Source organism: Vigna unguiculata, chromosome 2 (assembly GCF_037176805.1).
Source record: "Vigna unguiculata cultivar grain cowpea cultivar isolate G323 ecotype 2 chromosome 2, ASM3717680v1, whole genome shotgun sequence".
In the NCBI taxonomy this organism is placed as follows: domain Eukaryota; kingdom Viridiplantae; phylum Streptophyta; class Magnoliopsida; order Fabales; family Fabaceae; genus Vigna; species Vigna unguiculata.
The window spans coordinates 16,049,606-16,072,627 of NC_140793.1; the positions used below are offsets into that span (position 1 = coordinate 16,049,606).

Consider the following 23,022-nt stretch of genomic DNA (forward strand, 5'->3'; position numbering starts at 1 on the left):
TATATATAAGAAGGAGAACCGATTATTTTATTTTATTAATATACTTACTCTCTTTGTGTGTGTGTATATATATATATATATATATATATATATATATATATATATATATATATATGTATATATACATATATGTATATATACATATATATATATATATATATATATATATATATATATAACAAAAATGTAATAGAATATAAAGTCAAACGACTTTTACATGATTTTTTTTAGATAAAAGTTACCAAATAATTGATCTAAGAATTTTTCCTCTCTAAATGCGAATTTAGACAGGATGTAGACTTAAATGGGTGCGGACTTAAGCGAATATTTACTGTAATCATAGGTTATCGAAAATGCAGAAAAATCACAAAAAAAAATAATCTTCAACATAAACCCTATTACAAAAACATGACATTTTAGAAGAAAGGAGAAATATAGTGAATTCATTTTTTGCTTACGAATTAAAAAAAAAATATGAAGCCTAAGAAATACTCTAACATTTATATAGAAATTATTGATATATAAATATTTGAAAAAAAATTTAAATAAAGTTGGATGTGAAATATAATTTTAAATAAATTTAGTTTTGTTAAAAATATCTATTTTAATAAAAATATCAATGTAACATTTATATAAAAGTTAAATGTGGTATCAATTTAGAGATGGATGAAATTGCTCCCGTTTAAAAAAAAATATGACTTAATTGAAACAAAAAAAAAATACAAGGATTAAATTGAGACTTTTGACATGACGTTTATCTGGTCTTTTCCAAAAAATGAGTTGCTTTAACCCATTTATTACAAAAATGGATTAGTCTACTAATTAATCACATCGCATGGGCAGTTTACTAATAATTTGATTTCTCTTTATTTTTTTAACTTTTATATAATTTCTAAGGTTTTATATACTTTTTGTGAAAATAAATTTTTAATAATTGGATTAAAAATATTTTAAATAAAATTTTATTATTGTAATAATAAAATTTAAAATTTAAAATATTAAGTTTTAAATATCCAAATTTTAATAAAATTTTATATAAAATATTTTTAATTAAATTATTAAAAATAATTTTAAAAAAAAGTATATAAAACTTGAGAAATTATATAAAAGTTATACAAGAATAGAGAGAAGTCAAATCATTAGTAAACTGTCTCAATGTAATTAATTAGTAAATTGACCCATTTTTATAAGGCTTAAATAATCATTTGGTCCTAGTTTTCGTTCGGTTTTTTCAATTTGGTCCTACTTTTTTTTTTCTCAATTTGGTCCTTTTTGCTAACACTGTTAAAATAATTAACAGATTGTGAAGAGTAACTGCCACGTGTCATCTTGTAATTCTTTTAATTTTTAATTTTTTTATTTAAAAAAAATCTCCACGTGTCAAGCTCATATCATGTCATGTGTCATTTTGTGATTTTTTTAATTCTTTTTAATTTTTAATTTTTAATTGTTTTAATTCTAAAAAAATCACGTTTCAAGCTAATATTATGTCACATGTCAAGGTTAGTTTTTTATATTCAATTTGGTCCTAATATTCATTATTTTTTTCAATTTGGTCCTAATATTTTTTTTTTAAATTTAACTTTTTTTGTTCCTCTCAAACTTGAAACAAAATTTAATTTGTATATAAATGTTATATGGATATTTTTATTAAAATTCATATTTTTATTAAATATTTCTAATTTCGAGTTAGAGTTGGTTTAAAATCGCCTCTTAAAAAAATTAAAAGTAGGAAATAACACCATTAATTTAAGTATTTTTAACCTCTTAAAATTTTAAATTAATGGTGTTATTGCCTACTTTAAAATTTTTCGTTTTAATTTTAAACCAACTCTAACTCTAAATTAAATTAAAAAAAATTAGGACCAAATTGAAAAAAAATTTACGAATATTAGGACCAAATTGAATATAAAAAATATACCCTGACACGTGGCATGATATTGGCTTGACACGTGGAATTTTTTTTAAATAAAATAATTTAAAAAAATTAAAAAATCACAAAATGACACATGGCATTATATGAGTTTGACACGTGGAATTTTTTTGAAATAAAAAATAATATTTAAAAAATAAAAAATAAAAAAAATAAAAAAATAAAAAGATCATAAAAATGACATGTGGTAGTTACTATTCACAATTCGTTAACTATTTTAACGGTGTTAGTGAAAAATACCAAATTGAATAAAATTGACGAATATTATGACCAAATTGAAAACAAAATAAAAAGTAGGATCAAATTGAAAAAACCGAACGAAAACTAAGATCAAGTCATTATTTAAGCCTTTTTATAAAACTAGTACAGAGACCCGTGCATACGTACGAGTTGTATTATTTTTTATTTTGTATATTAAAATAATAAAGTAGTGAAAATATTATGTAATGAAAAATCATGAAAAGTATGTTATTATTCAAGTAATGAAATAGTAAATTTAAGTGATATGATAATAATTTCAATTTTAAATATAATAAATAAAATTAATATTACAATATGGTGCAATTAATTGATTTTACGAAATAATTATAATAGTCTTTGACATGTGCGTGTACACATAGCTTTTTTGTTTATTTCAAATCTTTTTAGAATATTAATATAATTATTATTATATTTATTTAACCATCAAGAGTACTAATAATAAAAATATAAATTATAAGTTTTTAAGAGATTAAAATTTTATTTAGCAAAAGTATTTAGTATTAATAACATTTTTTATAATTACAAAAATTATATTAATAACAGGAATATGAATAGTAATAATAATAATAAAAATAATAATTTTACCAATAATAACAAACTAATGATAATAATAATAATAATATTTATGCCAAAAATATTAATATCAATGCTAATACTAAGGCTAATGTTAACGATAATAATATATACTATATATAAAGATATACATCAATAACAAAACAAATAAAAATGACAAGTAATTGAAATATGATCTTGTAACGAATATAAATAAGATATGTGTATAAATATAATAATAATAATAATAATACCATTATAATAATATCTCGTAGTGATAAAATAATAATAATAGTAATAATAATAACAATACAATATATATATATATATATATATATATATATATATATATATATATATATATATATAAAGAGATAAACATTTTTTGTGTCTTTTTTTTTATAATTTTATCTTCTTAATTATTATTTGTTAAATTAAAATAATTCTTCATAATAAAAAAAATATTTGTCAGTTTTATCATATTACTAATTTTAATAACTATTTTTTAATTCAAATTATTACACATATATAGAGATAAAATGAACAACAAAACAAATAAAAAATGTAAGTGGTTGAGATATAATTCCATAATAAATAAAAGTAAAATGTGTGTCTAACTATAATAATAATAATAATAAGAATAATAATAATAATAATATAATATCGTGTAGTGATAAAAAAAATAATAATAATAATAGTAATAAAAATAATAATAGTAATAATAATAATAATAATAATAATAATAATACAACAACTACATATACAAAGAGATAAACATTTTTTGTGTCCTCTTTTGTTTTTACAATTTTATCCTCTTAATTATTATTTTTTAAATTTAAATAATTCTTCATAATAAAAATTATTTGTAAGTTTTATCATTTTACTAATTTTAATTTAGTAAATATTTTTTTCATTCAAATAATTACACATATATAAAGATAAAATGAACAACAAAACAAATAAAAAGTGCAAGTAATTGAGATATGATCTCTTAGTAAACAAAAGTAAAATGTGTATTTAACTATAATAATAATAAAAATAATAATGATAATAATAATACCTCTATAATAATATGACCATGATAATAATAATAATAATAATAATAATAATAATAATAATAATAATAATAATAACAATAATAATAATAATAATAATAATAATAATAATACAACTACATATATAAAGAGATAAACATCTTTGGTGTTCTTTTTTGTTTTTTCAATTTTATCCTCTTTATTATTATATTTTAAATTTAAATAATTAGTTACAATAAAAAATTATTTTTAAGTTTTATTATTTTACTAATTTTAGTAACTATTTTTTGAATTAAAATAATTGTTCAAATGTAAAGATAAATAAAAAAAATAAAAAATGACAAGTAATTGAAAAATAATAATAATAACTATTATAATAATAATAATAATAATAATTATTATTATTATTATAATAATTATAATTCTCGTTAGTAATAATAATAGTAATATAATAATAAAAATAATTATAGTTAATAATAATAATAATAATACTTTTAATTGATAGTAATAATGATCATAATAATTATATTTGATAATAATAATGATAATAAATAATTAAAATTAATAATAATTATAATTATAATTATAGTTAGAGTTGATAATAATAATTATAGTTATAATTAATAATAATACAAAAATAAAATAATTATTGTTTTTAATATTAATGATAATAATAATAAAAATTATATTTGTAATAATAATAATAATAAATTTAAAAATGATGAATAATAAAAATAATATTAATAAAACCTTTTAAAATGTCAAGTTTTTAAATTAGATATGATAGTAATTATAATAATAATAATATAATAATTATTAATAATTTACTACTATCACTACAAATAATATTTAATTAATAATTTAATTAATAATTATAAATAATAACTATTATATATTATTAATTATTATTATTGTAATAATACTAATATTGCTTATAATTTTACTACAATCACTACAAATAATATTTATAATAATATTATTAATAATTACAAATAATAATACTTATAAAATATTATAAATAATAATATCACTTATTATTATTATTATTATAACAATAATAATATAATAATTTTACTACTATCACTACAAATAACATTTATAATAATAATATTATTAATAATTACAGTTAATAATACTTATAAAAATATTACAAATAATAATGTTATTTATTATTATTGTAATAATACTAATATTGCATATAATTTTACTACTATTACTACTAATAATATTTATAATAATAATATTATTAATAATTACAAATAATAAAAATAAAAATATTACAAATACAATATAAGAAAATTGATAATGTAATAATTTTGATAGTATTTTCTTTTCTTAATATGTAATAGATTAATCAAAATGATCTATTTTTGTAAAAAGATCCACTTACTCCAATAGTAACATAATCTCTACCACATGGCAGGATCCCTGGTTTAATACATGACAATTTAAAAAAACAACAAAATAAATGAATAATAAAATAAAATAAAAAGAAAAAATGGAGTTGACACATAACATATTGATTAACGTTGTTAGTAGTGTACTAACAAAAATAACTAAATTATAAGTATTTTTAAAAATTAGAATTAAATTGAAATTAAAAAAAAATCTGATGACCTAACTAAAATATTTGAGAAAAAACGGGGACTAACCAAGATTGAAGCCTTTCTGCTATTAGGTTGGATAGAACTTTTGTTTTTTTTAACATTGTTTAAATTTTCTACTATTGGACAAACTTAAATCCCAATTTTTTGTGAGTTTTTTTTTTTTTTTTTTTTTTTTTTTTTTTTTTTTTGCATAAGTATGTTTTATAAACATTTATACATTTGCATTCTTTAATTTATTTACAATATGAAAAACCTGTTACCGCTTGTACCTATCTGTCTAAGTAAAACTATGTGGTGTGTCATGATACTTAAAATGTCGTTTTATAAAAGAAAAGAAAAAAAGTAAACAAACGATAGATGACAATTTTTACCTTTAACTGTGGTCATATTCCAACAAACAACGACGTCTAATCCATAATTGTTATTAATTGTGCAACCATGAATTTTGTTTTTTTAAATTTTTATAAGATAGTTGTCGTTAAATTACAATGACAGTTGAAGTCAAAACTATCGTTAATTTACTTCTAACGGTGAATTTTACCGATCATTGTACTAATTCGGTACAACGATATCTACATTAATAATGATTTGGAAATTGTTTTCAAAAACCTTTTCTAGTCCTCGAAAAACCTATATGGTAGTGAAAACAACAGTTGAATCATGATTAATGTTGACATTATTATTTTTTTATTATAGAATAAACATTCCATATGAATTATATCTATATATAACTTATAGTTAAGTATTTTTTATTATAGAATAAACATTCCATTGAATTATATCTATAAATATTCTACAAAATATTTCTTTGAAAAATGGCATTTTAGATTGATACGTGTTACTCAGCGACAGACCATAACAGTGACATAGGGCCATGGCCACCCATTTTTCTTAAAATTTATATAATTTTAAATATATATTTTTTAAAATTTTTATACTTTTAATATATTTTATATATTTGATATTCTAAAAAATATTTATACATTTATATTTATATATAATTTTTTTTTTCATAATTATTTTTCAATTTTATCTTTTAAATATTTTTTAAAATAAAAATAATTATTTTATTAATATTATTATTTAAGTGATCATTTGTTTAATTTAACCATTTTTTATTTGATTTTTTTAAAACTTAATCATTAGAAATGAAAATTAATTATTATAAAACTATAAAAATTATTTATATTTAATTTTATAATTATAATAATAATAATATTTTTATTTTTTTGTTATCATAAAAAAAGTAAATATAACGTTTTTACTAGTTTATATAAAAAAAATTGGAATTACTCTTTTCGTTTCTATTTTTATTCAAAAATATCAAGTTGATTTTTTGGTGTATTTTAGTATTAATTTAGTCTCATTTTTTGAAAAATAATGTAATTTGGTCATTTCTTGTTAAATTTCTTGAATCGAATCATTGCTTCTTCATCAAAATTGAAGTTGTGAATAAGGATGGTTTGCTTTTTATTTATTGGTATAATTGATATAACCATAGTATCAATTTTGATAAAAAATCATAGCTCCATTTCAAGAAATTTGACGAAAAGAACCAAATTGCATCCATTTTTAAAAATCGGGATCAAATTGAGACTAAAAAATACCAGAGGACCAACTTGACATTTTTGGATGATAACCAAAATTTTGACACCCCAAAATATTGGTTGAAGATCCGCCACTGGTGCTACTAATATGAATATTTTGATTAAAATTGTAAATCTAGATAGATTAAAATTTAGAGTTAACCATGCTTTTAGTTATTGAATTTTGACACAAAATTGAAATTCATTCTATTCGAAATATTTTGGTACTTAAACTTTAAAAGAGAATGAATATAATTCTCTCAATTCAATTACGTCTAATTCTTTTGACGTGTTATATGTGTTTCTAACCATCATTGAAACATAGATGTGTTAAATGGTATAAATAATACAAATACTACCATAAAACGTATTTGATATGTCAAAAAAATTTAATACAATTAGTTAAAATGATTATATCTTATTTTTAAAGTTTGAAGATCAAAATATATCAAAATTTTCAATATAGACAAGTTTCAATTTTGCGTTAAAGTTGAACTAGTAAAAATATATTTAATCGAAAAAATTAATTTAGCAGCACCTTACCTTATATAAGTTATAACCTACCTCTGAAATTTATAGTAACCCTCTCATATGTCATAAGCCACAAAACATGCACAGATTCAGATTTAACAGTAGGGAGACCCTACAAGGGTGGCAATATCTGAATCCAGCCTAATACTTCCAACATGGTCTTACTTCTTCTGACAGGTCAAAAGATGAAGAAAAGGGAAGTTACGGGACACGTTGACTTTGCTCCTCAGAGTCATGTACTTGCAAGCTATGTTCTGAATCTCATAAAGAAACACTAGATTGAAGATTTTGTCTCCAACACTTTCTGCCACTACTCTTCACTTCCTACTGTGTCTGACTTCATGCAAATTAGATAAGTCAACCAATTGCCACCACCAATCCTAAACCACATCTCATAATCTCTCTATGCATATTACAATATCTATCTAATCTAATTCACCTAACAATGCTATCCAAGACATTTCTCTTGTCCATACATCAATTTCTGTCATACCATGAAAACAACAATGCAGTTAACTTAAACTAAGCTTCTAAGAAATATTATTGTATATTAAAAGAGAAAAAAAATTAAAAAAAAAATAGAAACAGTAAGAGTAAATGTGAGGGAGGGAGATAACTAAATGCACAGTAAAGAGTATGGTAAAATTTTTGTTAATTAAATATTGTAATTCTTTAAAAATATCACACGTACGTCAACCCTACATTAAAAACATAAAAGCATATCTTTTCTCGTTGATTTTGTATGTTACTTAAATTTGTTTTTAACTTTTATGAGGAAGGTGAATTTCGATTTTGATTCTATAAAGTTTTGAAGTGCGTCTAAAATTTAAAGTCAATAATTTGTCCCTTACTATTATATAGCAATAGTTATATAATAAAATATATTAGTGTTGTGATATAATATTAAATATGATATAAAAAAAAACGCAATATCTGCAAAAGATGTATGACTTATCTATATTAAAATAAGTATTGGGAACTAAAGATGACTTGAAATTTGAAAAAAAAAATGAAAAAAAAAGGAAAAATATATATTTTATCAAGAACTAAACTTCACATACTTTTAAGGACTAAAATTAATGATTAAAGATTTATAAAAATGAAAAAGAAAGTTTGCTTAATAAACAAAATAAAAATTCATTAATTTTAGTAAACTAAAAGAACATTAAGCTCTATGTGATATTAAAAGTTTAAGTATGCAATGGATGGGGCACTTACACTTCTGCAACGCAAGTTTATTAATATTATTAAATTAATTAACTTTTTCATTAAGATCGATTAGTTGTGTTAAGATGAGTTCAAATATATGATCCAATTTAATTTAGTGTAGTTTCAATTTATTGGACTAGAAAAAAATACAATTTTTCTTTAATATGGATTAACTTGAATCTGACGTATTTAATTTGCATGTTAAACGAATTGAAATTTGGCTGACAACGTGTTAATATTAGTCATCACCAATAACTATTTATCATTTGTTTTTATTATAATTTTTTATTAGATGGACGAATTGTTTCTCAAATTATATAACTTTATATTATTTTTATAAAATAAAATTTGTTAAAATAGATGAACACCTTTATTGTATCATAATAAATAAATAAATAAATAACATAAACCGGAGGGAGTTTAATGGAATTATATGATTTGTGGCTCACTGTAAACAGGAGAGACTCACTCTCACATCCTAACTCATACTTTTTCGCCTTTTTATGTTTTACTTCTCAGTATATATATATATATATATATATATATATATATATATATATATATATATATATATATATATATATATATATATATATATATATATATATATATATATATATATATATATATATATATATAAAAGATTGTCTATTGAAATTTTTAATATATCATATAAAAATCTTATATTTATATTGATTTTTATAATTTACTTAAATAAAATGTGTATAAATAAGTGTAATTTATTATTTGAACAAAAATAATATAGATTAAGATTTGTGAAAAAAAAAATAAAGATACATAACTATATTACATACATAGTGACAGTAAAGTGAATGGGTAGTTTATATATTTATTATTATTATTTTATTGTCCTGCATATAGAAGTTATGAGATTTAAATTGTTGTAATTTTAAAATATGTAAGAAGAGTAATTATAATATATATATATATATATATATATATATATATATATATATATATAAAATTTATTACAGCTCCAAAGTATCATTTGCCGCATTAATCTTGAAAAAAGGGTATTATTTCGTATCTTTTTGAAATGGAAAAAAATAGTGGAAATAAAAAAAAAAAAAGAGGAAAAAAAGGTAGTGACGAGTGAAACTGGTTTAAAGAAATTAGAGAAGAAATGAAAAAAAAAAAAAAAGGTTAAAACATCTCTGTACATTGTGTTACTTTTGAGAGAGAGAGAGAGAGAAAATGATAGAAAAGCCATGTTATTGTTACCGCTCATATAAATCATCTTGTTCAGTCATCCTTCCGATAAAGACAATATATAATAAATCGAAACAACATATGATGAAAAGGTGTGGTGTAAAATGAATGTAAGTATAGGAATCAGTAGTTATTCTTGTACAAACACAGCACCTACACTAGCACACAACATCTATAATAACGACATATAATTGTTATCACATGGTAGTGTTTGCATGGATAAAATTGAATATCTGCTGCACCGAACTGGCTATATCTTCTGCGGTGAACCTTGAATCACTAGCCACCTACATACACAGACAGACATTAGTCGAATCAAGTTAACACAAGGATCTTAAACTAATTCATAGATCTTAAAGTAAACATAAGGGGATCCATGTGTACCTTGACATTGAATGAATAAAGAACTGTTTGTTCAATGGTGGTGATGTTGGTGTGAAGGATTATTAGTTGCAGATCTTCAAGTGCAGCAATGGTTTTGATCAACTGTCCTGGCCTCCTCCTTGATAGGATTTTGATCATGGCATCAAATCCTAGAAGCTTCACTTCAACATCAGCCAAACATGACTTGCTCTCTGCTGTTTCTTCACGAAGTCCACTCTCCAACTCCACCAGCTTCATCTGTTCGTTCGGAATTGTCAAAGGTGGAAAAAAAGGAGGTTGTTGCTGTCCAATCGAGGGTTCCCCAACTTGTCTTGCTTGAGCTTCTCCCAGTAGCCTCCTCCTCTTTTGTGACTCCAAACACTGAAGAAGTTGCTCCAATTCCCTCACAAACTCTATGGCTCCCCCAATTATAGAAGCTTGATCACCCTACACAACAAAAAACTTTTTTAGTTTCAAGAGTGCATGATTTTAATGGAATGGATTATGATTTCAATTGATCGTTTAGTACCCTTTGAACATATGAACCGGGCATGAGTGATCTAAGCACACGAAGATGCTCATTCATTTGCTTCCTACGATTCCTTTCTACTGCTATGTGGGTCATGCGTTGGCTCTCAACTTCTTCACTTGTCTTCACAGTTCTTGGTCTCTTCCTCTTGTTCTTGTTTTCCTGCACTCCTGCACTCTTCTGAGTCTCTTCCTGACCCAGAAACCGAATCTGCACGGAATTGTTGTCATCAGAAAGCCGAGTCTCTTCATCTTCTCTCATCATCATTCCCTCTTCACCAACCCTCGACTTCTCCTCCATATCCACCAAGTTGAACCTCTCATCGTGATTTTCCGCTTCACCATCAGGGTCCTCATTCACCATCAGGTTCTGCTCTTCCTCCATCTTGTCGTTTAACACTGGAAACTTGAGAAAGTAAACCGGATCTAACCCAGATTCGTCACAGCTTTTTGTTTGATTCAAAGCCAACTTAGGTCCAAAATCCGCAAACTGCATCACGTCTGCAAAACTCAATTTATCATAGGATATTGTGCCGGTGCTGGAACCACCGTAAAAACCGTGTGGTGGTGGTGGTGGTGGTGGTGTTTGAGGCATGTAATCCACCATTGATCCACTGTTGTTTTCATCACCAGAAGCTTGGAACTTCATGAGCTGGTGTTGATGCTGATTTGGTGGATAAAGGTGGTGTTGGTCGTGATCTAGAGAGTAGTCAAGTGTGTTGAAGCTTGGAGGCATGGATATCGGTGCCTGCAGTGATGGAGATTCAGCAAAATTGGAGCAAAACAACATATTGTGATGATAAGAGAGGGTGAAAAGATCTGACATGAAAAGCTTTAATGGAGACAAAAACATAAAAGAGCCACGGAAGATCTATAAATATATGTATGTCTGTACCGAATAGTTGTGATCTTTCTCCATTCTTATTAGCTTATAAAGAAGATGACTTTAATCGAGAGAAACCCTAATTGACCTTACTTCATGTTAAGACAAAACCCCACAACGAAGTTTCTCCAGGGCCCTCCACCTGCATCATTTGGCATGTCGACTAATTAAGTATCATAAGATATATGTATTTTGTTAAAAAAAATCAATATTATCATATTTCGATCTATATGTTTTTGCTTCTTCATTTTATTTTCTCTTTCTATTTTAATTTTCAAATTGTCACCATTTCTTTTATCTACTTCCAATTTTCAAACAACCTTGATCCTTTCTCTTCTTTTTGTTACTGTTTTCATGTAAATATTTCGTAACATAAATATAAATTAAAACAAGGAGATGATTTTCTAATACTTAAATATATTTCAATGGAATAAGTTTATTATTTTTCTTTTGAAGTTAAAATTGATTTTAATAATCATACAAGTTGCAAAAAATAAAATCTAGCTGTACTTTACCTATCCTCTATATATTGTCAAACATGTAATAAGATGCTTAATAATAAAAGGAAAATTATAAAGATATACCTTTTAAAATACTAATATTTTAACTTTCTACTTGATTTATCTCAATTTATTTTATATTTTAAAATAAAAATACTCTTTTATTGGTGTTGAATAAATATGTAGAATAAAAAATGTGATATTTGTGTATGATCGATCATAATAAAATAGAAAACTATATTTACTATGTAAATGACCTATAAGATAAGAATCATAGCTTACCACTTTGTTTATAAAACAATTTGCATTGAGATCAGGATTATATGTGATCATTATGTGCTCAAAATCTCTGACCATAATTATTTACATTACTTTGTAAAATAATTTGTTTCATTAATAAAAGACTAAATCATTTTTTTTTTAAATTACAAGTCTAAAAAATTTAAGTATACAAGACATCAAACACACTTGATTCAAACTTAAGAAACTAAAATATATCAAGTAAAATTATAGAAAAGGTGAAAAAAAAAAACTAAGAAATAAATTATGTGATTGAAAAATAAATCCACTTTTGGCAATAACAAGATAAACAGAGATATCTCCCAAGATAATTTGAATTTAGCATGTAACATAAACAAGTACAATAAGTAACATATATTAGAGTTGATTTGATGCAATTGAAGAATAATTAAGCAAATGAAAGACATAAAAATGTGAGATAGGGAACCTGATTAGGGTGAGGGATGCAGAGAAGGGAGAAAGTGAAGTGGGGTTGAGAAAGAGATGTGGAGTGTGGCCCAGGAGTAGACCAGCAGAAGAGGACGATGGAAAAACGAAATGTTGTTATTGAAGAAGGTGATTTTTTGTTGATATATAACAAGTGTGGGGGCGCTGGGGTGGGTTTGACTTCTTGAAGGTCACAGAAAAGGACAGAGAGAGAGCCTAAGCCAGATTAATTTGCACCTCACACATTCACCACCTTTTATTAATGTTTGTCACAAGCCACCAACGCTCTGTTTTACTTTGCCGCCTTCCTTCATGAGGTAACTATGAACTTCTACACTTTTTTATATCTACGCTTTCAACTTTCAATCTTTCAACCACTCACATTAAGCTTCGGGATTTAGAGGGAATACTATTCTTCTTTTTTCTTTTTTTCTTATAGATATGCACCTTTCAATAATATTATTTATTTTTTTGTTGGTGTAGAATAAAAAATATGGAGTTTGTATATATATCATCGCCCTTTTTTTTCTTTTGTGGTTTGGATTTTGAGGATGTGGTGGTGTATGACTCACGTGGTCGTCACATGGATATTTTCTCCAAAATAGACAGGCATTCCAGTTTAGTTTTTTTAACATGAGTAGAGTCTTTGCAAGTAAGAGTTCATACGAGTTTTTAAAGCTTGGCTTCAACTTTCGTAAACAAAATTTAATTATTTAAGTAAAAATGAAGCTTCAATTTGGTTTATTCAATTCATTTATAGCATGATTTTTTTTTTCGTTTTATAATTTTTTTAATATTTTAATTTTATCAATATTTAATAACTATAGTTAGTCCACATAATAGAAAAAATGTGCTTGTAATATGTGAAATTCAATAATTCTAAACTATTAAATTTAATAAATACAAAATGTTCATGACTTATTGACTATTACACAAAGTAACCTTTAAATCAATTTGTTGTTCTCCATAAAATTAATCCATGTATTTTCATAACCAATAAATAAATATATATACTCGAATTTCAAAATGTATAATTTTTATTTTTTTAATTTAAAGTTTTATTATTTTAATTTTATTTATTTTTCACTTTCTATTTTATTTGATTTTTTTAATTCTATTTAAAATTTAATTATTTAATTTAAATTGTATTTTCATAATTTCTTTTATTATATACTTTTTATAATTTTAAATTAAAATTTATTTTAATATAATTTCTTACAAATTTAATAAAAATAAAAATAAAAAATAATTAAAAAAGCAAAATTTAATATATATATATATATATATATATATATTCTTTTTTTTAATTTAAAGTTCTATTATTTTATTTTAAATTATTTTTTAATTATATTAATATATATTATTTTTTATTTTATTTGAATTTTCTTAATTCTTTGTAAAATTTCAATTTTTTATTTTAATTATTTTTCTTTATTTTTTTATTGTGTATATTTTTATATTTTTAAATTCAACATTTACTTTAATATAATTTGTTAAAAATTAATAAAAGTAAAAATTAAAAATAATTAAAAAAATAAACTTTAAATTTAAAAAAATAAAAACGATATATATATATATATATATATATATATATATATATATATATATATATATATATATATATATATATTTCCAAAAGTTCCCGTATATATATATTTTTTTACATTAGGAAGTCAAAATTTTTCACTGGATGTTGACTTTTGGAAACATCTTTACATGAAGTCGACATTCGGAAGTAAATTTGGGATTGTGATATGTGTATTTTTTTCTCAAATGGTCAAAAGTTAATTTTGGGTTTTAAAAAAATCTTGGAGATGAAGAAGAAATCTTGGAAGTGTAAAAAGAAATTCCTTTAACAGTCGTACATACATGCAACTTATTATGGCTTTGGGCCTCGTGCAGCTCAATCTATCGTTAAATTTACTGAAGGTGTTTGGACCGAGACCCAATGTCGACCAAAGCAAGGGGTTTCTCCCTACACTTCCAAAGAGTTCTACTGCATCTCCAAAAATTTCAAAGTTCTAAAAGTTAAAAATAAAAAAGATTCTCTTCCTCTGCTTTGAGAAATCCGGTGAACAGATTTGGAATTATGAACCGTCATTTGAAATCCGGTAAAATGATTTAACGGAATTCAAATCTCATTTTCTTTGTCTACCAACATTCGAAGCCCGGTTGAATTGTCTACTAGCATTCGAAGCTCAATTATGAAATTCAAAATTAGCTTCTTTTTTTATAACCGACATTGGTAGTCTGGTTGATGATTTCAATTTTGTTATTTTTTTATTTGATTTGTTTATAAGATTTAATTTCAATTATTTTATAATTTATGTATTAATTATTTAATTTTAGATTATTTATATTTTATATAAGTACATTAAATAAAATTTTATTATTTTAAATTTTATAGTTATTTTTACTTTGTTAATTTTTAATTAATAATGATAAATTTTTATTTAAAATAATTTTCTTTATAATATCTAGATTAATTATATTTAATTATTTTCGAGTTATTTTTACTTATATATTATTTGTTAGTTTTAACGTTTTTATTTATCTATTTGATTTTTTTATAAGATTTAATTTCAATGTTTTTATATTTATATATTAATTATTTAATTTTAAATTCTATATTAAATAAAATTATATATTGGCAATGAAAGTCAGGTTGGTAAACTATTTTTTTTATTTAAAATTGATATTTGTATACCAACATTCCGTTAGTTTAATTTTTTTATTTATTTTACATAAAAAATTTAATTTCAATTTGATTAATATTATTAAGTTACTGTTTAATTGTTTTTAGAATATATTTTATTAATATTTATTTATTTTTAATTCTTAATTTGAGTTTTTATGTATTTATTTTTATTATTTTTATTATTTTTGTTTTAATTTGTTATTTTTTTATTCATTTTATTACTTTATTTTTAATTTTATTTTTCATAATATTTTTAATTATATATTTTATAGTTATTTTTACTTTGTTATTTTTTAATTAATAATGATAAATTTTTATTTAAAATATTTGTCTTCATAATGTTTAGATTAATTATATTTAATTATTTTAAAGTTATTTTTACTTATTTATTATTTGTTAGCTTTTAATCTTTTTATTTATAAGATTTAATTTTAATTTTTGTTTTAACGTTTTTATTTATCTATTTGATTTTTTTATAAGATTTAATTTCAATGTTTTTATATTTATATATTAATTATTTAATTTTAAATTCTATATTAAATAAAATTATATATTGGCAATGAAAGTCAGGTTGGTAAACTATTTTTTTTATTTAAAATTGATATTTGTATACTAACATTCCGTTAGTTTAATTTTTTTATTTATTTTACATAAAAAATTTAATTTCAATTTGATTAATATTATTAAGTTACTGTTTAATTGTTTTTAGAATATATTTTATTAATATTTATTATTTTTAATTCTTAATTTGAGTTTTTATGTATTTATTTTTATTATTTTTGTTTTAATTTGTTATTTTTTTATTCATTTTATTACTTTATTTTTAATTTTATTTTTCATAATTTTTTTAATTATATATTTTATAGTTATTTTTACTTTGTTATTTTTTAATTAATAATGATAAATTTTTATTTAAAATATTTGTCTTCATAATTTTTAGATTAATTATATTTAATTATTTTAAAGTTATTTTTACTTATTTATTATTTGTTAGCTTTTAATCTTTTTATTTATAAGATTTAATTTTAATTTTGTTATATTTATATATTAATTATTTAATTGTAGATTATTTATATTATATATAATTATATTAAATAAAGTTATATACCGGCGATGGAGGCCCGGTTGGTAAACAAATTTTTTTATTTAACGTTGATATTTGTATATCTACATTCCAATTCTGTTACTTTAATTTTTTTGTGTATTTTATATATAAAATTTAATTTCAATTTGATTAATATTATTAAGTTGCTGTTTAATTGTTTTTAGAATATATTTTATTAATATTTATTATTTTTTAATTCTGAACTTGAGTTTTTATGTATTTTTTTTAATTTGTTATTTTTTTTATTACTTTATTGTTTTATAATTTTTGTAATTTGCAATTTTTTGTATTAATTATTTTCTACACTTTTTTAAAGTTTTATGTATTTGATGAATGAGTTTTTATTTGTTTATTTTTAAGTTATATATATATATATTTTATTTATTATTATTTTTAATTTTATGTTATTTTTATATTAAAAAATTATTTAACATTAAATTAAAAAGAAATTAAATTTTCAACCAATTAATAAAATTAAAAATAAAAATATAAAACAAATACGTTAAATAAATAAAATATTATACCTAAACCTGACACAGTACAGTTAACAAAATATTTGAAATAATTAAAAAGCATTTCAAAATTAAAAAACAATTCAAAAAATAATAAAGCAAAAGAAAAATCGGATTTCGATTTTTATTTGTGTAAAATGAAATGCGTGCTTATCATCCTGGAAGCTGATTTGTATTAAAAACAAATTTAAAATGAAGAATTAAAGATTTAACAAAATATTTAATTTTTAAAAGTTTGAAAAAAAATATACATTAAATAAATATATAATGAATCACTAAAAATATAAACAACTTAAAAATTTAACAATTGAAAAAATCTGTTTTCATGAAAACCGGATGTAGAAATCCGTTTAATTTGTGAAGCGGATTTCTAAATTCGTTTTTGGACACAACCGGATGTCGAAAGTCGGTGTATCCTTTCTGTCCAAATCCGTTTTCTGGAAAATCGGATGTCGAAATCCATTTAATCTTTGAACCAGATTTCTAAATCCGTTTAATTGTTGAACCGAATTTCTAAATCCGGATTTCGAGGGGGAGGGGTGCAGCATAAGAACCAAATACAACTCTCAACTCTCAGTTCACCTAACGCAATAACTATTTTAATTATTTTTACCTACTTAAGACAGAGGTAAGTCAGAGGGGTAAAATGGACCGCACAATTAATCTTTGGGGGTGCAGTAGAACTCTTTGGAAGTGTAGGGAGAAGCCCCCCTCCCCCCCCCTCAAAGCAATTAGTTGCAAGCCAACAACGTTGCAACCAGCTTAGCGCATCTATCATTGGGCCTTATTATTGCGCATAAACCCACATTTTTGCTTTGGATGAGAAGCAACACATCTTCTGGGGGCTACACATCTTCTACTGGGGGCTACACATCTTCTACTGGGGGCTTCTCCCTGCACCCCCAACCCTTTCTCCTATACCCCCAAAACTTTATATATTTCCAACTTTGGCCACAGTAAAAAAGGTAATGAAGAAAGAGAAAAAATAGTAAAATCCTATGTACCCCCTACCCCTGCAATGCTGCATCCCCAAAAATTCCCTTTGTGGATGTCGACATCCGCTTCACAAATTTTAATTGCGGATGTCCAAATCCATTTGGGTTTTTGAGGATCTAGAGGATTATAAACAACAGGGTTATGGCGTGCAGGGTCATCAAGAACCAAAGACAGGTCGTGGTGCTGGACGTTGACATCCGTTTCACAATTTAACGAAATGGATCTCAACATTCGTTTCACAAAAATAACCAAAAAAATTATAAAAACGGATGTCGACATCCGTTTCACAATTTAATGAAACGGATCTCGACATCTATTTCACCAAAATAATCAACAAAATTATTAAAATGGATGTCGACATCCGTTTCATAATTTAACGAAATGGATCTCAATATCCATTTCAAAAAAATAACCAAAAAAATTATAGAAACGGATGTCGACATCCGTTTCACAAAAATAACAAAAAAAATTATAGAAACGGAAGTCGACATCTGTTTCACAATTTAACGAAACGGATCTCGACATCTTTTTCACAAAAATAACCAAAAAAATAAACGAAGCGGATGTGGACATCCGTTTCACATTTTTCTGAATTGGATGCAACATTCGCAATGGTCACAAACTAAAATAGCAGATATATAAATGGAAACAAACAAACAAACAACATTCCAACAATCTATGATTAAAATGGAATGAATACCTGGAAGAGAAGACTGAGAAGAGCTGAGAGGTCATGAAAGAGCACTACTACTGGTGAGAAAGGTGACAAACAACTTCAATCACGTATGATAGCTTGACAGCTTGGTGCAGCACGTGCAGGGACCACTGGTGGACCTTGAAACAGAGATAGGGACCACCACATGTACCACATTTCACAGAGCAGAAAATATTGTGGAAGAAACAGAGAGAAGAAAACAGAGCCAACAAAACGACGAAATGTTTTGGGGGTGCAACGTTTCCAAAGATAAAAAGAACACAACCGGTGATGCAATAAATTTAGATTTCAATGCTTTCAACCACCCAGGCAGATAAAACTTAAATAGGGTCAAAAAGGTCTTTTTTGGGGGTATAGGAGAAACCTTGTGGGTGCAGCGAGAAGCCCCCCTTCTTCTTTAGCCTACGCGTTTAGCATCAACGTCTCCAACACTTCATCCAACGTGCATCCCATTTTGGGCCATCTAATTGCTGTCGCCCGACTCCTCTAACGTTAGTAACATTTTGGTGCTTCCAACACACCTACTAGCTTCTACGATTGGGCCTGAAACGTATCAGCCCAAATTTTCCACCCTATGCTAAGGTTTCCTTCCCTCACGAGTATCCCTTCCTTAGTTAGGGTCATCGAGACAACCATGTTTTTTTGGTTCATATTTTATGTACTTGCCTCTATCTTTGTGAAGAGGCATAGCCACCACTATAATGTAAGCTTAATGAATATATGATAGTGGTTATTATTGCCCATTTTTCGTCTAGTTCATCTCTTAGAGGTATTCGCCTCCTTAGAGTTTACAAAGTAGTGAGATTTTGAGAGGTTCATCCATTTCAACAAGAGAGAGTTTCTAAGTCTTCCGCTGCGAGATTCATTAATCTTCACCGATAGATCGATGATTTGGAGCTTCACGAATGTTTTCCACCGATTGAATCGTCATTTCGACGAATCTCCGTGACGACGATCTCATCACTTTTTGTATAAATGTCCTCACACTCGGTCTTTTTCCTCCACAACCATTTCCTTCCTCACACTTATTTTCTTCATCTGCATGCATCTTCTTCATTGGGGGATAAATTTGTCGCTTAAACTGTCTCAAACAAAATAGTGTTAACCCCTTTACTAATGTAGTATAAGGATTAACTCGGGTTAGTCCAAGGATAGAGCTAATGCAATGAAGCTCTTGAATGCAAAAGAAAATATTGTGAGCTTCAAAGATAAAACAAAAAGATAATGAACTAAATTCAAAGCACTTGCATTAAATAGCTAAAGAATTTGTTTCATTTTCAAAGTCCAAAGCAACTACTCGTTTAAATTAAGTATAAAGATAAGTGTGTGATCTACAAAATCAGATTTAGGATTTGAGAGTGTAAGAAAGGTATTAACATCCTATAATATCTGTTCGAAGAAATGTGATACTCTTAAATGTTTATTTTTCCTGAAAATAAGAAAAAAAGACTATTTAAAAGAAATAAAAAATGTTTTTAAATTTTTTTAAGGTTAACAAGGATTGACCTAACTCCTAAATATTTATGTACCTTCCTTGACCAAGGAGGTTGTTAGTTTTTGAGGTTGGCAAAAAACTATTATCCGAGAATGTCTCCCTAGGATCGACACCCCTGCAGAATGCTAGATGGTGATTCAAGATGTGCAATGATGTCACACCTCTCACTACTAAAAAAACTCATATTTCTTGTCAATTTCGTTTTAAATTTTTTTTCGTAGGAAATACTTATAAATTTTGTTATGAAAAAAAATTTGTAGGAAATTGTTGTTAATTTTTTTACAAAATATTTTGTATAAAACACATTTCGCAACAAATTTTGTAGGACCGACACCCATGTAGAATGCTAAATGGTGATTCAAGATGTGCGAGGATGTCTTCTTAGGATCGACGCCTCTGTAAAAAGTCAAGAACCGCTATAAATGGAAGAATATTCGAGAACGGAGGGAATCTTGATGGAAAATCTTATTCATATTTGGTGAATATAAACTAGATTAGGAAATATTATTGTTATTATTTACTGATTATCTTTTGATTAGATAATGTGAGGATATTTGATTAGGTAAATCTACAAAAATTGTACCCACTTAAACTATAAATAAAAATGTCACTCCCACAGTCAAATGACGAAATATTTTTGATCTAAGCAAGTCATTAGCTAGGGTTAAAGTATTTCCTTCTTTTGTCTTCGGTTTAGGGGTACTTTACCTTTTGACCATAACAAATTCAATTTACTATGGAAAATAAATTACATTGCTATAGGAAATTATTTAAAAAATTTCCTTTAGAATCTGACAAAAATTTACATTTGTCCTCCGTATTTCTATTCATGATGAAAAATATAGGATTCAATGTTCTTAATAAAGAAGAAAGTTCTTCGAACGTTGATTTGATTTGTTTTTTTTCTTTAATTTTGAAAACTTTTTTTTAGATATCTTTTATTGTTTAAGGGAGAGCATCTTCTTTATTTTCCATCTCTGATGCCAATCTCTTGCATCCGACGAGGCATTATTGATCGCCTCTTGCACCCACGATTGGAGACATCGTTGGTGTCGCTAGCAACAGTCTCTGTTATACTTTCTTCATCTACTTCCTCCGCAATAATGGTTTTCTTCTTCAACCTTATTCACGATCTTCTCCGATGGTGGTGTCTATGACAGTAACACTACAAGAAAAACCATTATTACCGACGGTCAAAATCCGTCGGTAATGGCCAAAATCCATCGCTAAATCAACATTACCGACGGATCATCGACGGTCAAAAATTCGTCAATAAAATGCTTGTCTGTAAAATTTTACCGACGGAAATCATGTTCCGTCGGTAATTACCGACGGATAAATCCGTCGATAAATTTGCGATAATTATCGACAAAAAAATCCATCGGTAAATCTGTCGGTAATTACCGACGGACAAATCCGTCGTTAATTACAGGCCGAAATATCCGTCGGTAATTATCAAAAATCCGTCGATAAATTTGTTACACTATTCATCTTCTTCCTCCTCCCTCTTTCAATTTTTTTTTCGTTTTTTTTTGGTGGTCGCCGTCCCCGTCGCCGTCGTCGTCGCCGTCACCATCGCCGTCGCCACTGCCACCATCGTAGCCGCCACCGTCGCCGCCGCCTCGCCGATGCCGTCGTCGCCGCTGCCGCCGTCGTCTTCTTCTTCCTCTTTCTTCTTCTTCTTCTCCTTCTTCTCCTTCATCTTCTCCTTCTTCCTCTTCTTCTTCTCCTTCTTCCTCTCTTCTTCTTCTTCTCCTTCTTTTCTTCTCCTTCTTCTTCTCTTTCTCCTTCTTTTTCTTCTTCTTCTCCTTCTTCTCTTCTTCTTCTTCTTCTTCTTCTTCTTCTCCTTCTTTTTCTTCTTTTCTCCTTCTCCTCGTCTTCTTATAAGGTCAGATTTGGGCGGGAAAATTCCCGCTTCTTTTATCGACGGATAAATCCGTTGGTAATTTCGTCGATAAAAAAAATAAATTATCGACGGATTTTACCGACAGATTTTGAGTTATGTAAGTATCGATGAATTTATCGACGGAAAAATCCGTCGGTAATTCAAATTTGAGCAAGAAATTTCCCGCTTCTTTTATCGACGGATTTTTCCGTCGGTAATTCAAATTTGGGCGGGAAATTTCCCGCTTCTTTTACCGACGGAAAAATCCGTCGGTAATTTTGTCGGTAAAAAAAATTTGAATTATTGACGGATTTTACCGACAGATTTTTCTGTCGGTAAATGAAATTTTTTTTACCAACGAATTTTTCCGTCGATAATTAAAATTTGAGAATCCATCGGTAAAATCGGTCGGTAATTCAAATTTACCGACAGAAGTATATCCGTCGGTAAAATTCCGTCGCTAATTTCAATTTTTTTTGTAGTATAATAATGGTGACAGGACATGATAAAGAATGCAGGTGGTGAAACATCAAGGGAACACGTAACAATAGATCAGAGAAGATGAAACTATGCAAAAGTTTGTAGGAGAAACAATAAAAGTAAAATATTCCATTACGATTGAGGGACTGAGTGGAGGTATTTGATTTGAAAGAGGAACACCGGAAAAAAAAAA

At 25.4% G+C, this 23,022-nt stretch overlaps 1 protein-coding gene across 2 annotated transcripts; it reads right to left on the minus strand.

The window, feature by feature from the left end:
- Window positions 1-9,986: 9,986 nt before the first annotated feature.
- On the minus strand, window positions 9,987-13,101 carry FMA (basic helix-loop-helix (bHLH) DNA-binding superfamily protein). Of its 2 annotated transcripts, XM_028057529.2 has the most exons (5): window positions 12,945-13,101; window positions 11,730-11,859; window positions 10,836-11,582; window positions 10,328-10,753; window positions 9,987-10,230 (listed from the first exon to the last, which is right to left on the minus strand). In XM_028057529.2, exons 2-5 carry the CDS (start codon window positions 11,751-11,753, stop codon window positions 10,141-10,143), a joined length of 1,287 nt encoding a protein of 428 aa, XP_027913330.2. In that variant the 5' UTR covers window positions 11,754-11,859; window positions 12,945-13,101; the 3' UTR covers window positions 9,987-10,140. The 2 variants fall into 2 exon arrangements, with proteins under 2 accessions (XP_027913330.2, XP_085525759.1); XM_085669633.1 differs by lacking the exons at window positions 11,730-11,859; window positions 12,945-13,101 and having other exon boundaries at window positions 10,836-11,722.
- Window positions 13,102-23,022: the final 9,921 nt, after the last annotated feature.

What these genes read in the sequence shown, in the direction of transcription:
- FMA (XM_085669633.1), bottom strand. Translation starts at nt 11,687, where the DNA reads ATGTTTTTGTCTCCATTAAAGCTTTTCATGTCAGATCTTTTCACCCTC. An exon ending in CCGGTTCATATGTTCAAAGG is followed by an intron (nt 10,754 to 10,835) that starts GTACTAAACGAT and finishes TTTGTTGTGTAG; the next exon opens with GGTGATCAAGCTTCTATAAT. An exon ending in TTTATTCATTCAATGTCAAG is followed by an intron (nt 10,231 to 10,327) that starts GTACACATGGAT and finishes CTGTGTATGTAG; the next exon opens with GTGGCTAGTGATTCAAGGTT.